Here is a 19,271-nt window from a genome sequence, read left to right as displayed (position 1 = left end):
TCAAGATCAGTTCCTCTGCAGATCCAGAAGCTCCAGCTGTCTGACTCTGCTGTGTACTACTGTGCTCTGAGGCCCACAGTGACAGGAAACAACACAACTCTGTACAAAAACCTCTGCAGCAAACAAGTCAATACTCCACATGGTCCACTAGAGGGAGTCAGGGTTCAATCCTGGGTCCTCTCATTTTCTTAGTACATGTTACCAACACGTCACAGCAAGTGTTCTAAGGCTCCTTCAAACATGGCCGACAGATGTGTCCTTCCATTGTTGACTTTATAATCCAGTGACTATGTCAACTGGTTTATTACATGTTGAGTGCTGGTGTTCCAGACCTTCCTAGAATCCTGTGAGTCCAGAACTGAAATATTTTCACCCTCAATCTAAATCCTGTAAACTCGGCAAAACAATTTATTTTTCATCTGTGTCCATGTTCAACAAACTGCTCATGATGTGGTTAAAGATGTATGACGACCTTTATCTTTATCATCATGTGACTAACATTGTACAGTGATGAATAATGCTGTCTCTGCTTCAGAAGCACGTATTATCTCCTTCTTTTGTTTGCATGGAATAAAATGTTGATCCATCCATTGAATCGCAGCAGCTGACTTTTTGTAAATCGGCTACAGGTGATACAACATGCTGCTGCCAGACTGTGAAGAGGAGGAGGTGGAACTGAGAGAAGAGAAAATACAGATGTGAGAGGAGACGGAGAGATTCAGGGAGGAGCTGAGCTGTTACTGAACTATAGACGAGAGAGGAACTTCCATATTCAGCAGAGTTCAACATACAAACCAGCAACATTACCTTGATTCAACATGCTGTCACTGCATCATTCTGTAGTTTCTCTACTGCTTCTCTACACTCTAACAGGTATGTTACATTCAACAGCACAAAGACGCTTCTCTCCCAGAAAAATATGAATATGAATCGTCTTTTATTTCATGAAATAACATTTATCTTTCTCCTTTAGACATCAGCTGTGGAGAACTCACACCAGTAAAGACTGAAGAGTTCAGTGTAGAAGGCAGAACTGTGACTCTGTCCTGCAACGACACCAAACTGTCATCAAGTGATTATTTCTTCTGGTATCGACAACATCCAGGAAAACCTCCAGAGTTCCTCATCTCACACTCTGCTTCAGGAGAAGTAACTGCTCCAACATCTGGACTGATGATTAAAGTGGAGCAAAACCAAATCAACATGATCATCTCCTCTGCTGCAGTGACTGACTCTGCTGTGTACTACTGTGCTCTGCAGCCCACAGTGACAGGAAACAACACAACTCTGTACAAAAACCTCTGCAGCAAACAAGTCAATACTCCACATGGTCCACTAGAGGGAGTCACACCCTGTCACACCTCAGTGTTTCTCTTCATTCAGATTCTTCTTGGTGAAGATTCACACCAGAGAGAATGAACAACTAAAGCCGTGATTTTTTTGGGGTGTACCACAGGGTTCAATCCTGGGTCCTCTCATGTTCTGTTATAAAATACATCAAAGTCCAGTAATTATGGCAGAAGGATTGTTTGAAGTCTTACTGTCACAGTCAGCTCACCTTCATGCCCAGTAGGTTCCCACGTCACCTCCCCTCTGTCCCGCACGAGCAATCAGCTACACCCACCTCAGCACCTCACCTAGCTCCGCAGCTTCAGCTCATCACCAATCCGGTCCGTATATAACCTCCTCTCACTCATTCACTCACCGCCAGATTGTTCTTTGTACTATATGTCAGACTTTCCAGCGATATCCCACGGACGGATCTCCCGGTATCGAATCTGGTTCTGCCCCCGACTTCCCCGTATCGTCTCAGCCCTGGTTAAGACCCTGCCTTTGTCCCTGGTTTCCCCACTTGGCCTGAACCCCGAAGAAGACCTCTGCCTGCTGCCCCCGACCTTCCCGTCTCGCCTTGATCCCGGTAAAGACCTCGGTCTTCTGCCCCGACTCCGAGCCTTGCCTGTGTACTGACGATTTCCTGGTTGGTGTCATCCACCGGGACAGTTTCATTGGCGTTGTCTGCTCGCCGGCAGTTTGTGAACAATAAAGTTGATTACCAACATAGCTACGTGTGTTGCGCTTGGGTCTAAACCAGTACATTACACTTACAACAGTTACTGAGTCTAGAACTTGGATCCTTTTACTCTAAAAGTCTCTAAACCAGCTGAAATCAAACCTGGTTCATCTGTTGTTGATGTGAAACACTGACACTGAGCTTTTCTTTCTTCATCAGTAGAATAATGAAGAAAGAAATTACCCCATAGAAACTGTTTCTGCCCCACGACCACTTCAACTATCAAATCCAAAGGGAAATAAAAGAGGTGTAATTCACACAAATCTCATAAAGATCAACACAAAGCCTATAAATGAACCTAACAATAGAACAATAAAATGTGGATTATTTAATATTAGGTCACTCCCATCTAAATCTTTGTTAGTGAATGATCTGATAACTGATCAGCACGTTGATTTATTCTGTATGACTGAAACCTGGCTACAGCCAGAAGAATATGTTAGTTTAAATGAATCAACACCTCCCTCTTATAATAATACTCATATTCCTCGGACCACAGGACGAGGAGGAGGAGTAGCAGCAATCTACCAAGCAGACTTATTGCTTAACGCTCGACTTAACCATAGTTTTAACTCATTTGAAAGCCTAACTCTTAGCCTCCTTCACCCTAGCTGGAATTGTCAAAAACCAGTTATTGTAGTCGTTGTTTATCGACCACCAGGCCCTTACTCTGAATTTTTATCTGAATTTTCAGACTTTTTATCTGAGTTGGTGCTTAGCACAGATAAAGTTATTATAGTGGGTGACTTCAACGTTCATGTGGATGTTGCCAACGACAGTCTTAGTTCTGCCTTTAATTCGCTCATAGACTCAATTGGTTTTACTCAACATGTAAACAAACCCACTCACTGTTTTAATCACACCCTCGACCTCGTTCTGACCTATGGCATAGACATTGACAATCTTATAGTATTTCCTCAAAACCCTCTGTCTGATCACTACTTAGTTACATTTGAATTCTCCATTATTAACTTTACTGAATTTGGAGAAAAGTTCTATTGCAGCAGGTGTCTATCAGAAAACTCTGTTAGTAAATTCAAAGAAACAGTTCCTTCGTTATTTACTCTACTGCCATGTGTCGATACAGTGCAGGATCGTTATCAAAACTTTACTCCCATACAAATTGATGATGTTGTTGATAGTGCAGCAGCCTCACTACGTTCCACACTTGACACTGTCGCCCCTCTGAAAAAGAAGACAGTCAAACAGAGGAGGATAGCTCCATGGTTTAATGCACAGACACGCGCTTTAAAACAGACGTCACGTAGGTTAGAAAGGAAGTGGCGTTCCAATAGTCTAGATGATTCTCACCTAGACTGGAAAAATAGTTTAATTACATATAAGAAAGCCCTCCGAAATGCCAGAACCAATTATTTTTCTTCACTAATAGAGGAAAATAAAAACAACCCCAGGTTCCTCTTCAGCACTGTAGCCAGGCTTACTGAGAGTAAAAGCTCTACTGAACAGTCTATTCCTCCAACTCTAAGTAGCAATGATTTCATGAGTTTCTTTACTAATAAGATTATTACCATCAGAGAAAAAATTTACCAGCTTCTTCCCACTAATGGCACAGACACACTGTCCAGTACTGTAGGTTCTGAACCAATAGTATCGCCTAATTTTTATTTAGAATGCTTCTCCCCTATAGATCTGGCTGAGCTGACTTCACTTGTCACTTCATCCAAGTCATCAACCTGTCTTTTAGATCCTATTCCATCAAGGCTATTTAAGGATGTATTACCTTTAATTAATAATTCCATATTAGATCAGATCAATTTATCTATATTGACAGGCTATGTACCAAAGGCCTTTAAGGTGGCAGTAGTTAAACCTCTGCTCAAAAAACCAACTCTGGACCCAGATATCTTAGCTAACTATAGACCCATATCAAACCTCCCCTTTATCTCTAAAATCCTTGAAAAAACTGTTGCTAACCAGTTATGTGACTATTTACACAGGAATAGTCTGCTTGAAGACTTTCAGTCAGGTTTTAGAAAACATCATAGTACAGAAACAGCACTACTGAAGGTTACCAACGACCTTCTCATGGCCTCAGACAGTGGATATGTTTCTATTCTCGTCCTTTTAGATCTTAGTGCTGCATTTGATACCATCGATCACAAAATTCTGTTACAGAGACTAGAACACATTGGGATTAAAGGAACAGCACTAGAATGGTTTAAGTCCTACTTATCTGATAGATTTCAGTTTGTTAACGTTAATAACAAATCTTCCATGCATACAAAAGTGAGTCATGGAGTACCACAAGGTTCTGTACTGGGACCGATACTTTTCACTCTATATATACTTCCTTTAGGCAATATTATAAGAAAACGCCGCATCAATTTCCATTGCTACGCTGATGATACCCAGCTGTATTTATCTATAAAGCCAGATGAAACTAATCAGGTCGACAAACTTCTGGATTGTCTTAAAGACATAAAGGCCTGGATGACTTATAATTTTTTACTTCTAAACTCAGAAAAAACTGAGGTCATTATACTCGGCCCTAAACACCTCAGAGAAACATTATCTGATCATATAGTTACTTTGGATGGCATTACCTTGGCCTCCAGCTCTACTGTGAGAAACCTTGGAGTTACCTTTGACCAGGACATGTCCTTTGACTCACACATAAAACAAGTCTCTAGGACAGCCTTCTTTCACCTGCGCAATATCAAGAACATTAGAAACATCCTCTCTCAAAAGGATGCTGAAAAACTAGTCCATGCTTTTGTTACTTCTAGACTGGACGACTGTAATTCATGACTGTCAGGATGTTCCCCAATAAGTCTGTGAAAAGACTCCAGCTAATCCAAAATGCCGCAGCTCGAGTTCTGACAGGAACTAGAAAAAGAGATCATATTTCTCCAGTGTTAGAATCTCTGCATTGGCTTCCTGTAAAATTTAGAATAGAATTCAAAATACTGCTCCTAACATACAAAGCCCTTAATAATCAAGCTCCATCATATCTTACAGAGCTCCTAGTTTCATATTATCCCAATAGATCACTTCGCTCTGTAAATGCAGGATTACTTGTGGTTCCCAGAGTCTGTAAAAGTAGAATGGGAGGCAGAGCCTTCAGCCACCAGGCTCCTCTCCTCTGGAACCAGCTCCCAGTTTGTGTCAGGGATGCAGATACCCTGTCTACATTTAAAGTTAAACTTAAAACCTTCCTTTTTGATAAAGCTTATAGTTAGAACTGCTCAGGTGTTTAATAAACCATTTCTTTATTATGCTGTTATAAGCCTAGACTGCTGGGGGAACTTATATCATGAGCATCTTTCTCCCTCTCCCGTTCTCTCCTTCTCCCTCTTTCTCTCCCTTTATATCTCTCTCCTTCTCCCACCTTTTCAATCTCTCTCTCTCTCTCTCTCTCTCTCTCTCTCTCTGCCCCCATGTATCTACATTACATGTCACTAACTCTGTTTTCTCTCTCCCCTAGTAGATCTGACCCCAGATCTGCAGGATCCAAACCCGTCATTATTATTATTACTGTCTCTCCTCCCACCCTCTCTCTGCCCACCTCTCCTCTCTCTCCTCTCTCCTCTCTCCTCTCTCTCCTCTCTCCTCTCTCCTCTCTTCCCCCTCTCTCTCCTCTCTCCTCTCTCCCCCCTCCCTCTCCTCTCTTCCTCCTCTCTCTCCTCACCCCAACCGGTCCAGACAGAAGCTCCGCCCACAACTGAGTCTGGTTCTGTCAGAGATTTCTTCCTGTTAAAAGAGTTTTTTCTCTCCACCGTCGCCAAGTGCTTTGCTCATTGTGGGATTTGTTGGGTTTTCCCTGTAATATTGTAATATTGACCTCACTATGTAAAGTGCCTTGAGACAATGTATGTTGTGATATGGCGCTATACAAATAAAATTGAATTGAAAAAATTGAATTGAATAAAGTTGTACATTGATGAAAAACTGTTGTCTGTACTATTAAATCTGTTCTCATTGTGTTGGCCAACTCTTTAAAGTGATGGACCCTGGAAATCATCTGAGCTGCCGTTCTGTAACTGCTCTTATAAAGGAATCAGCAAACACAAAGAGACAAAAGACTGCCCACCTCCATCTGGACCAACATGCTGCTGCCAGACTGTGAAGAGGAGGAGGTGGAACTGAGAGAAGAGAAAATACAGATGTGAGAGGAGACGGAGAGATTCAGGGAGGAGCTGAGCTGTTACTGAACTATAGACGAGAGAGGAACTTCCATATTCAGCAGAGTTCAACATACAAACCAGCAACATTACCTTGATTCAACATGCTGTCACTGCATCATTCTGTAGTTTCTCTACTGCTTCTCTACACTCTAACAGGTATGTTACATTCAACAGCACAAAGACGCTTCTCTCCCAGAAAAATATGAATATGAATCGTCTTTTATTTCATGAAATAACATTTATCTTTCTCCTTTAGACATCAGCTGTGGAGAACTCACACCAGTAAAGACTGAAGAGTTCAGTGTAGAAGGCAGAACTGTGACTCTGTCCTGCAACGACACCAAACTGTCATCAAGTGATTATTTCTTCTGGTATCGACAACATCCAGGAAAACCTCCAGAGTTCCTCATCTCTCACACAGGAACGGGACAACAACTGTCAGATCCAGTCTCTGGACTGTCTGTTACAGTGAGAGGTGATCAAACCCAGATGGATCTGATCATCTCCTCTGCTGCAGTGACTGACTCTGCTGTGTACTACTGTGCTCTGAGGCCCACAGTGACAGGAAACACCAAACCTCTGTACAGAAACCTCTGCAGCAAGCAAGTCAATACTCCACATGGTCCACTAGAGGGAGTCACACCCTATCACACCTCAGTGTTTCTCTTCATCCAGATTCTTCTTGGTGAAGATTCACACCAGAGAGAATGAACAACTAAAGCTGTACTATTTTTGGGGTGTACCACAGGGTTCAATCATTGGTCCTCTCATTTTCTAAGTAACTGTTTCCAAATTATATTCAAACACAACGACTGTGTCTCACTTCAGACGCTGCATTTGAAGACGGATGACGTCACTGCAACTGTTCAAAGGCTCCTTCAAACATGGCCGACAGACGCGTCCTTCCATTCCCATGAAGCATCTGATGGGTGGATCCTCCTCAGGCCAACCTATCATAGGATTCATTGCAGACTTCATTGTGACCTGCTGTGAAATAAACGAGGAACTAAACAACACAAGTGCAGATGTGATGTAAATGTGGAGCTGATGAAGAGGAAGGACCAATGACACGAAGGCTCAGATCCATCAGAGTATCAGAGTTGTTGGTCTCTCGTCTCCTCTCACTTCAGACATGAAACACTGGCTGAGAAACATCCTGGTTACGACTCTCTGGCTGGGTAACAGACAAACAGACTAGATTCACCTCATGTTCAGACTAAATGTGAATCTTTCACGTGATAACAACATGTATGTGTTTCTTCAGGTGTCAGCTGTGAACAACTGAGTCCAGTCCAGACTGAAGAGTTCAGTGTAGAAGGCAGAACTGTGACTCTGTCCTACGACTTCTCCAGAGCTGCTGCTTCTAATGATTATTTCTTCTGGTATCGACAAGATCCAGGAAAACCTCCAGAGTTCCTCGTCTCTCACTCAGGAACAGGACAAATATTAAATAGTCGAGTCTCTGGACTGTCTGTTACAGTGAGTGGTGATAAAACACAGATGGATATGAAGATCTCCTCTGCTGCAGTGACTGACTCTGCTGTGTACTACTGTGCTCTGAGGCCCACAGTGACAGGAAACACCAAACCTCTGTACAAAAACACAACTCAATACTTCCCATCAGCCACTAGAGGGCGACACTATGAAGTAGGCGGGGCTCTACTGTACTTGTGCACTGTGTTCACCACTGTGTGAGTGATAAGTGCTGCTGTGAAGAGAACAACTGTCAGACTGAGTGTTGAACATCGTCAGTTGCTCCTGTTGACTGAAACCTTGTTGTACAGATGGAACATTGTCTGTGGATTATTGCTGCTGCTCTGGTCTTTGGTGAGATAGAAAACTCAACGTGTTTCCTCTTAAAGCAGTTGAACATGTTACTGAGCTCCACAGTCAGTGATGGACTCTTTATCATACAGAGAATCACAGCAGATCATTTCTACTGACTCTTCTCCTTTAATCAATCACCTTCATTGATCCATCTCTTCCTCTGCATGTTCTGTTCTTCCTCAGAGTGTAAAGCACAAGACAGAGTGGTGCAGCCAGCAGGAGATGTCACTGCTACTGAAGGAGACACACTTACACTTGGTTGTACATTTCAGACCAGTGACCCATCTCCCACTCTGTTCTGGTACAAACAAAAAGTCAATGATTTCCCAAAGATGCTCCTGCTACGCTTCTCAACAAGAGAAGATCGTCCTGCAGAAAAACAGGAGAGAATTGATGCTATTGTCAACAAGACATCAGTTCCTCTGCAGATCCAGAAGCTCCAGCTGTCTGACTCTGCTGTGTACTACTGTGCTCTGCAGCCCACAGTGACAGGAAACAACACAACTCTGTACAAAAACCTCTGCAGCAAACACAAGTCAATACTCCACATGGTCCACTAGAGGGAGTCACACCCTGTCACACCTCAGTGTTTCTCTTCATCCAGATTCTTCTTGGTGAAGATTCACACCAGAGAGAATGAACAACAAAAGCCGTGATTTTTTTGGGGTGTACCACAGGGTTCAATCCTGGGTCCTCTCATGTTCTGTTATAAAATACATCAAAGTCCAGTAATTATGGCAGAAGGATTGTCTGAAGTCTTAATGTCACAGTCAGCTCACCTTCATGCCCAGTAGGTTCCCAGGTCACCTCCCCTCTGTCCCGCACGAGCAATCAGCTACACCCACCTCAGCACCTCACCTAGCTCCGCAGCTTCAGCTCATCACCAATCCGGTCCGTATATAACCTCCTCTCACTCATTCACTCACCGCCAGATTGTTCTTTGTACTACATGGCAGATTTTCCAGCGATAACCCACGGATGGATCTCCCGGTATCAACTCTGGTTCTGCCCCCGACTTCCCCGTATCGTCTCAGCCCTGGTTAAGACCCTGCCTTTGTCCCTGGTTTCCCCGATTTGCCTGAACCCCGGAGAAGACCTCTGCCTGCTGCCCCCGACCTTCCCGTCTCGCCTTGATCCCGGTAAAGACCTCGGTCTTCTGCCCCGACTCCTGTGTACTGACGATTTCCTGGTTGGTGTCATCCACCGGGACAGTTTCATTGGCGTTGTCTGCCCGCCGGCAGTTTGTGAACAATAAAGCTGATTACCAACATAGCTACGTGTGTGTTGCGCTTGGGTCTAAACCAGTACATTACACTTACAAAAGTTACTGAGTCTAGAACTTGGATCCTTGTTGTCTGTACTATTAAATCTGTTCTCATTGTGTTGGCCAACTCTTTAAAGTGATGGACCCTGGAAATCATCTGAGCTGCCGTTCTGTAACTGCTGTTATAAAGGAATCAGCAAACACAAAGAGACAAAAGACTGCCCACCTCCATCTGGACCAACATGCTGCTGCCAGACTGTGAAGAGGAGGAGGTGGAACTGAGAGAAGAGAAAATACAGATGTGAGAGGAGACGGAGAGATTCAGGGAGGAGCTGAGCTGTTACTGAACTATAGACGAGAGAAGAACTTCCATATTCAGCAGAGTTCAACATACAAACCAGCAACATTACCTTGATTCAACATGCTGTCACTGCATCATTCTGTAGTTTCTCTACTGCTTCTCTACACTCTAACAGGTATTTTACATTCAACAGCACAAAGACGCTTCTCTCCCAGAAAAATATGAATATGAATCGTCTTTTATTTCATGAAATAACATTTATCTTTCTCCTTTAGACATCAGCTGTGGAGAACTCACACCAGTAAAGACTGAAGAGTTCAGTGTAGAAGGCAGAACTGTGACTCTGTCCTGCAACGACACCAAACTGTCATCAAGTGATTATTTCTTCTGGTATCGACAACAACCAGGAAAACCTCCAGAGTTCCTCATCTCACACTCTGCTTCAGGAGAAGTAACTGCTCCAACATCTGGACTGATGATTAAAGTGGAGCAAAACCAAATCAACATGATCATCTCCTCTGCTGCAGTGACTGACTCTGCTGTGTACTACTGTGCTGTGAAGCCCACAGTGACAGGAAACAACACAACTCTGTACAAAAACCTCTGCAGCAAACAAGTCAATACTCCACATGGTCCACTAGAGGGAGTCACACCCTGTCACACCTCAGTGTTTCTCTTCATCCAGATTCTTCTTGGCGAAGATTCACACCAGAGAGAATGAACAACTAAATCTGTACTATTTTTGGGGTGTACCACAGGGTTCAATCATTGGTCCTCTCATTTTCTAAGTAACTGTTTCCAAATTATATTCAAACACAACGACTGTGTCTCACTTCAGACGCTGCATTTGAAGACCAAAGACGTCACAGCAACTGTTCAAAGGCTCCTTCAAACATGGCTGACAGACGTGTCCTTCGATTCCCATGAAGCATCTGATGGGTGGCTCCTTCTCAGGCCAACCTATCACAGGATCTTTTGTTGTGATGGTTTCACATGAGACGTCCACCAACATTGTTCTTTGTCTTCTCTTTAAAGCTGAACCTGGTTCACACAACCACAGTTTGTCTCAGAGGACAAATAACAAGACAGATCAGGAGCTCTCTTAACTTTATTTTCTCGTCCAAATGTAGTAAACCATAAGGTCACTGACATGTCATCACTTAACCTCCATCAGGTACAGGGATGTTCCACCAGTTTGGACAAACATGGTGACAGAACATTACAGTTTCACTCTGATGTGTTTCCCTGAAGCACAAGTCTTCTGGACGCACTAATCATTTCATCAGCAGGAGAAGGGGATTCGCTGGCCCCGCCCCCTGAGGTCTACCTCAACCAATGAGAGTGTTTGTGTCTCCGGAGCAGAAACGTCTGAGGAAGTAAGAGCCGAGTGGTGTTGGTGTTGAGGAGAAGGGCTGTGCAGCAGAGAGGCTGCTGAGTGTTTTCACTGCAACAACATTGTTCATCTGTTTGGCTTCAACAAGTCCAGAGACATGTTGCTTCACCTCCTTTTCTTCTTGTCTCACGTCAGAGGTGAGTTTCTCAACTAATCACGTCTCTCTTCAGCTGTTGTACACGAGAGACGTTGCTGCAATTTGATCCTTCTCATGGTTGAACTCACATGATGATGTTTGTCCTGACGTCCTGTACAGTCGAGTTCTGAGCTCAGCTACAGTGGAGCAGTTTGTGTCCACAGAGTAAAACTGTACAGTCACATGTTGCTCTGTCTTCTCCGCTCTGCTTCTGAAAGGCTTCACTCTCTCTACTTTTTCCAGGACTAAGAGCTAGAGACACAATCTCTCCTGTGAGAGATGACGTCAGTGGAAGAGAAGGAGAATCTGTCACACTCAGATGTGAATATGAGACAACATATGAGTATGTTTCTCTTTACTGGTTCAGACATGATTCTGACCTTCAGCCACCTCGGTTTATTCTCTGGAAAGGAGCAAGATCACGTAGTAGTAATAAAAATATTCCTGATGGTCGATACAAGTCCCAGACGAGCAGAACCTCCACTGAAGTGACCATCAGCAGCCTGACCCTGGCAGACTCAGCTCTGTACTACTGTGCTCTAGACACACAGTGATGCAAAGTGTAGAAGAGGCTGCACAAAAAGCTGAGCACAGATCAGGGACTCCTCTTCAAAGAGGAGGGAAGTGGGATTCAAACCACAGCCTCATATCAGATGGATCCTGCTGCTTCCTGTTTCACCACCGTAACCGTGGTTACAGCTGCTAATGAAACACTGAGGGAGGAGGAGTCACACGAGCAGCAAATCACCTCAGTAACACAAACAGATGAATGACGTCACTTCATCCTCTTCAGACACTGTGACTCGTCAGAGGAGTTTCCTCACGCTGAAAGTGAAGGCAGGTCCAGTATGTGGCAAACTTGTTTAGGACGCGCTGGGCGAGAGATTACCTGCCTGAGCTCAAAAGAAACAGAAGCGGTCACGTGTCACAGAACTTTGTGCATGTGGACGAGACTGCACCAAGAAAGTCATTGGTCGTTGGTAAGGTCATAAAGACAGTGCCAGATGAACATGGTCTTGTTCACCATGTTCATGTGAAGACCAAGACCAGTGAACTAGATCGAACCTATCACCAAGGTTTGTCTTCTCGTTGAAGCAGTTTGAGATGAGGCAGTGGTAAAGACTGCACTCCTCTACGGTATGTCAAGGGCTAGCAACCTCTCACATCACAAGACAGAAGACGTTCTATGTTGGGACTCAAAGGACTGTGAGTGCCCATGGCTTTTTATTTTGAAATAGTTAATTGTTTCTAGGTGTAGAGAACAAGTAGGGGCCGGTGTGTATGAGTCAGATATGTCTTGTTGTTTTCCTGATAGTTCTTCGTAGTATTTTCCGAACAGTTATTATGTGTCGTTTCAATTAAGAAAAGGCTTGTTGTGTGGTGGGGGTCACGTGATGCGAAGAGAGTAGGAGCGTCAGGTCAGAGCGCCCAGACTAAACACTGTTCTGAACAATTTAGGGATAGTTTTTCACTGCTAAAATAGGTCAACCACAGGGGTAATGTCACTGGGTGACTTTTGGACAAAGACAGTAGACGGGTTTTGCGACCAGTAACTCGAAGCAATCCGTCTGGCTCAGAGACCAGCGCTCCCGACAACATGGCCGACAGCGATGAAGTAGATAGCTTGGTAACCAAGATAAGTGAAAGAGTGTTTGCAAGGCTCAGCGCCAGCTTGGACACTGAACTCGACCAGATTGCCAAATCAGTGAGCTCGGTGTGTGAAAGTGTCAAAGTTGTCGAGAAGAGGGTGGACGTCGCGGAGCAGAGGATTTACGACTAAACTTGAGCGCACCGAGGCGCGGCTGAGCGAGGCGGTCCACAGGCTGGATGATCAGGAGAAACGGTCCAGACGTAAAAACATAAAGCCCGAACGCACGGAGGGGGGCCAACGCCAAAGAAGTCTTTGAAACGTGGTTACCAAAAAAACCCTGCACCTCACGGGGAAAAAACGGCCGGATTAAGACAGACAGATGCCACCGGAGCCCCGGACAGCTGCGGACGGAGCCTACGAGACCGAAGATCGCGTACATCTGTCTCCACAACTACGCGAATAAACAGATGATCATGCAAAGCGCACGTAACATGGGTGAAAACAATGTCTCCGGCAACCGCATACACTTCTTTGAGGATTTTCACCCGCGATGGATAAAAAGAGGCGTGAGTTTCTGGAGGCAAAGAAGTTCCGAGCACTGGGGATTCCCTACAGGATGCTTTTCCCTGCCGTGCTGTGCATCGCACATGACAACAAGGTCCAGCTGTTCAAACCTCCGGCAGAGGCACAGAGGTATGTGGAAGAGATGCAGAAGGCCAACACCTCGGTACAAAAGCTGCAGCACATAGCCCACAATTAGGCTAACTCAATAGTTTTGGCCTGTGGTGGTCACACAGCTAAGATATTACACAAATGAGGTGAATGAACATAAACGGACTGTGCCATTGTAAAGTTTAAGTTACGAACATTTCTAATGTAAGATGCCAGTGGAATATATTTTTGTTATTTTATTTGTATTTTTTTCTCCCTTACTTATGTTATTAGCCTATATGGCCGAATGATCCACTGCCCTCTTGGTTTTTACATTTTATCCACTGATTTAAGTATTTTTGATTGTGGACAGGCTTATAGTGGCAAGGGTTTAATATGTAACCTATCTCTTTATTTGATTTTCTTTTTTTTTATGAAACTCCGTTTGTGTGAGGAAAGCGGTGTACAGTGAACCGCAACTATCCCTTTAAGATGTGTTCATACAGCAGAAAGTTTGGGGAGCTCTGTTCAATCCTACAAGTCTGTGTTCGATGTGAATGGAAGGAAAGAGGTTAGAGTTCAATAGGGCTCACATGTGCCCTTTAGCTAAGTTAATGTAACAGGAGGTGTATGTGTACTTAAGTGTTTTCTCGTTTTTAGGTGTTTTTGGGTTGTTTTCTGTATCCCACCACCACCATAAGGGAATATTTACGTGAACTAATTAGACTGGGGTCGGCTATAGATGTCCAGAACGTTGGTAGGGGGACACTGTATTCCTATGACAAAAATAAATGTCTGGAATGAATAACATCAAGTTCTGCACACTAAATGTGAAAGGAATCCATCATCCTATAAAGCGGAAGAAAATACTCTCTTTCTCAAAAAAGACAAGGTACAGATAGCTCATATCCAAGAAATCCATTTAGTGGATAAAGAACACATGACGTTTAAGCACGATTGGGTAGGCCAGGCTTACTATTCCTCATTTTCTTCAAACAGCAGGGGGGTCGCTATTGTGATCCACAGGGCCATTCCATTTGTACTCGACACATGTAAAAAGGATCCAGAGGGAAGATATGTCCTTGTTCATGGCACAATTTATGGTGTGCATGTTACTATGATGAACATATATGCCCCTAATCCACCTTCCCCTTCATTCTGGACAGGTATAGCAGCAGTCTTGGAGGAATATAAATGTCTTTTTACAGTGCTGGGGGGCGACTTTAACTGTTGTTTAAACAATAAGCTAGACAGAACCCCTACAGATACAAATAGAAAAACAAATACAGGTACTTCCCTTACTAAAAGGGTGTGTGTACGGCTGTACGGGAGCGGCTACCCCAGCTCCCGATAGCGATGTGCGTTTTATGTTTAATTTGTTGTTTGTACCGCCATAGCCTTGTGCGAGAATAGTTTATAACAGAACTACACTATTTGGACTAAAAAACTTTTCCGAGAACCCTTCTGGATTTACACTGGCTTTGGAACCCGAGGCACTCTGCAAGCTAGGTATCCTACACCGGCAAGACCCAGGGGCAGCGGACATCCCTACCATCACCTGCTGACACTGGAGGCGGCACACGCGGCGTGAGAGACCTAGCATGCGTCGCAAGCGGTGTGCTAGACCTAGCAAGCGAGGCAGCCGTGCGGGTATCAGCGCCAGGCTAAAAGCTAACCCCTACAGACCTGCACTTCCTTCTATTCTGCTATCCAACGTTCGCTCACTGGAAAACAAAATGGACTACCTGAGACTGGATTTAACTACACAAAGAAAGGTCAGAGACTGCAACGCCATCATCCTCACAGAGACGTGGCTCAATAACTCCGTTTCGGACAACGCCATTCAGCTGGACGGACTGACAACATTCCGGGCGGACAGGAGTCATGCTCTCAGCGGTAAATCTCGGGGAGGTGGTGTATGCATTTTCATCATTAACTACTGGTGTACAAACGCCGTAATTGTCTCAAGCCATTGTACTGAGGACATAGAATTTCTGACAATTAAATGTCGACCATTCTACATGCCAAGGGAATTCACAGAACATCAACATCACAGCTGTGTACATTCCAGCCAGTGCGAAAACAAAAGACGCACTGTCTACATTGTATCTGTCTATCAGCTCATTGCAGAACTCTAACCCAGGCTCTGTCTACATAATCACTGGCGATTTCAATCAGGCCAAACTGAAGACAGTACTACCACATTATTACAAACATGTGAACTTTGCAACCAGGGGAAATGACATACTCGACCAAGTCTACAGCAACATTAGACAGGCATTCCAAGCTGCTCCCCACCCCCACCTGGGGAACTCAGACCATCTCTCTGTTGTGCTAATTCCAGTTTACAGACCTCTATTGACCAGGAACAAGCCATCTGTGAAGCAGATCAGAGCATCACCATCATCAAAAACATCACCACGAGGGCCAATGACAAACCCTGGTTCACCAGGGCGGTACGTGAGCTCCTGAGAGCACGGAACTCTGCTTTCAAGTCCGGGGACAAAGACGCCCTCAGAACTGCTAGGGCCAATTTGAACCGGGGCGTGAGAACAGCCAAGCTTGCTTATGGACAGAAAATTCAAGCACACTTCACAGACACTAGGGACCCAAGCACCTGTGGCAAGCTATCCAGTCCATCACCGACTACAGGCCAACACCCCCACCGTGCGAGGACAACACAGACTTCCTCAACACACTTAACAACTTCTTCAGCGGGTTTGAGAAAGACAACACCACCACACCAACAAAAGCCCTTCCCTGCCCAGACCATGAAACACTTCACCTGGACCCAGCTGATGTGCGGAGGACCCTACTCAAGGTGAACCCCGGAAGAGCTACAGTCCTGACAACATACCGGGGCATGTGCTCAGAGACTGTGCTGACCAACCCACAGATGTTCTCACGGACATCTACAACACCTCTCTGAGCCAAGCCATCATACCAGCATGCCTCAAAGCCACCACCATTATACCGCTCCCCAAGAAATCCCCAGCCTCAACACTGAACGACTACCGGCCCATTGCACTCACGCCCATCATGATGAAATGCTTTGAAAGGTTGGTCAAGGCCCACATAACATCCTGTCTCCCCTCTACACTTGACCCATTCCAGTTTGCATACCGCCCCAAACGTTCCACTGATGATGCCATAGCAACAGCACTCCACCTAAGGCTGGCTCATCTGGAAAACAATAAGAGTTACGTGCGAATGCTGTTCATCGACTTCAGCTCCGCAGTCTGGTATGGCAGTTGCTCTGCTGCTGACCAGAAGGCCCTGCAGAGAGTGGTGAGGACAGCAGAGAAGATCATCAGATCACCCCAATTGGAAATCCAGGTTTTATACGCATCCCACTGTCGCAAGAGATCTACCGATATCATCAAAGACCCCACCCACCCAGCATACAAACTGTTCACCCTCCTACCATCCGGCAAGCGATACCGCAGCATGCGGAGCAAAACCAACGGATTTAACAACAGCTTTTTTCCTCAGGCCATCAGACTACTCAACTCACTCAAGTAAATTCCATGAGCATTACACAAACAAAGATCAACTGACTGTCAAAATAACTTTGACCTAATGTCTGCACTAAGCTTTTTTATATACACAATAACATACATGTTTACATATAAATGCATCTCCATGCTGCTTTCTGCACTTGGCACTTTTCTATATTGCACCTCTTATTATTATTGCACCCCAATAACTTACCTCAAAACTTGAATACTCTGGCACTGTGAATATCTTCGATAATGTATATGTCCATTGTCTGTCTGCATATGTTGTGTCTATTTGTTGTTGTCCTTGCAATCCTATATGTTGTCTGTTAAATATTACTGCACATTTGGAGTATGGGGAAACGCAATTTTAATCCTCTGTGTTATGACTGTTGCATTGTTTTGATTAATAATAAAGTTCACTTTGACTTTGACTTTGACTAAAATGTTAGATGACATCTCACTGATAGATGTCTGGAGGACTTTGAATCCGTCAGCAAGGGACTTTACATTTTATTCCAATCCACACAATTCCTATTCTGGAATTGATTATTTTTTCTTGCCAACGCAAATCATGGGACGGCATGTAGTATAGGATCTATTCACATCAGTGACCATGCCCCAGTTTACCTAAAAATTATGATTAGTGAAACGACACCTGGTATACAGAGATGGCGATTCCCGTCATACATATTAAATGACAAGGAATTTAGGAAAAAGATGGAGGCGGAAATCGATATTTTTTTCGATTTGAATGACAACAGTGAAACTAGTCCGGAGTTTCTCTGGGAATCTTCAACGGCTTACATCAGAGGATTCACTATACCATATATGTCAGACAGAAAGAAAATGTTGCAACTTAAGCAAAGCGAATTGGAAACGGATCTAAAAAAGGCAGAGTGTGTTCACAAATCCAACCCAACTAAAACAAACCTCATTAAAGTACAGACTATTAAAGCACCACTAAACTCAATTTTAAATGAGAGGGTTTCCAGGTCATTATTTTACCAAAAACAGCGACTTTAAGAATATGGGAACAACCCAAGCAAATACTTAGCACGTCTTATAAACAGTAAACAAAATTGTAATACCATAGCAGGGATTAGAGATGGGACCGGGAAAAGACACTTTGACCGCAAAAACATTAGTTCAGTTTTTGTATCATTCTACAAATCATTATATAAATCTGATAACAATAGCACTAAAGAGACACTTGACAGGTTCCTTTCAAAAATTAAATGACCAGAATTAACAGAGAACCATCAAAAAACCCTGGGGAGGCCGATTCAGGAAAATGAAATATTAGAGGCCATAGGCCTAATGCGCAGTGGAAAATCCCCGGGCCCAGATGGGTTCCCGACTGAATGGTATAAAGCTTTCAAAAACAAGCTCTGTCCCCCCCTGGTCAAAACCTATAACTACAGTTTCAGCACTGCCCGACATCTGCCGGAAACAATGTTATTGGCCAGCATCTGTCTGATTTTGAAAAAAAGTAAGGACCCGGAAGATCCAGCTTCTTTTAGACCCATCTCACTCATCAATGTAGATGCAAAGATCCTGGCCAAGGTTCTGACCTTGAGACTCGAATCAGTATATATCATTACCAGTAAAGTCGGATCAAACAGGCTTCATTAAGGGGAGGAGCTCTTTTAATAACATCAGGAGACTTTTGAACATAATACAATTAGCCAATGACGCACAGGGTCTAGTGGTATCTCTGGATTCACTAAAGGCCTTTGATAGAGTCGAATGGCCGTTCCTCTTTTATGCTATGGAAAGGTTTAAGATTGGCACTAACTTTATCAATTGGTTGAAATTATTGTATCTGTCCCCTAAAGCGGCTGTTATTACAAATTCGTACTGCTCAGATCCTTTTCCGTTAGAGCGTGGAACCCGCCAGGGGTGTCCACTGAGCCCCCTTCTATTTGCGTTAGCTATTGAGCCTTTAGCAGAGCTTATTAGAACCACCTCTTTGATTAAGGGGTTCAATGTGAAAGGCAGAGAGCATTAAATTTCACTTTATGCTGACGACGTCTTGCTGTATTTATCCGAGCTAGAGACTGGTATCCCTCGTCTGCTGGAATGCCTACAACAATTTGGACATGTATCAGGTTTTAAGGTGAACCTATCGAAAACTGAGGCAATGCCAATTGGGGCACTGGATGGTTCACTCCCACCTACTGGCTTTCCTTTCCATTGGTCCACTAAGCAGATAACATATCTTGGCATAAAAATTGCCCCCTCACTTCAAAAACTGGTTAATCTTGATCTCAAACCAATAATAAGGCTCATTAAAGAGGACCTAGACAGGTGGGGGACCTTACCTGTGTCCTGGTTAGGCAGGATAAGTGTACTTAAAATGAACATACTGCCTAGGTTACTGTACCCCCTGCAG

General features: G+C 44.1%; 3 gene segments (V, D, J or C); all 3 read left to right on the top strand.

Moving 5' to 3' along the window:
- The first annotated feature begins 223 nt into the window (after window positions 1–223).
- LOC118311626 lies at window positions 224–2,061 on the top strand. The segment is given in 2 exon segments: window positions 224–873; window positions 974–2,061. Coding segments are annotated over 2 exon segments (501 nt in total).
- A 4,129-nt stretch (window positions 2,062–6,190) lies between these two features.
- On the top strand, window positions 6,191–6,942 carry LOC124850015. The segment is given in 2 exon segments: window positions 6,191–6,372; window positions 6,473–6,942. Coding segments are annotated over 2 exon segments (510 nt in total).
- Window positions 6,943–7,226: 284 nt separating this feature from the next.
- LOC118311636 lies at window positions 7,227–8,043 on the top strand. The segment is given in 2 exon segments: window positions 7,227–7,394; window positions 7,481–8,043. Coding segments are annotated over 2 exon segments (477 nt in total).
- Window positions 8,044–19,271: the final 11,228 nt, after the last annotated feature.

The sequence above is a fragment of the Scophthalmus maximus genome, chromosome 5 (genome assembly GCF_022379125.1).
Source record: "Scophthalmus maximus strain ysfricsl-2021 chromosome 5, ASM2237912v1, whole genome shotgun sequence".
NCBI lineage: Eukaryota > Metazoa > Chordata > Actinopteri > Pleuronectiformes > Scophthalmidae > Scophthalmus > Scophthalmus maximus.
The sequence above is the reverse complement of the archived record's forward strand: the minus strand, read 5'-3'. Positions and strand labels throughout refer to the sequence as shown.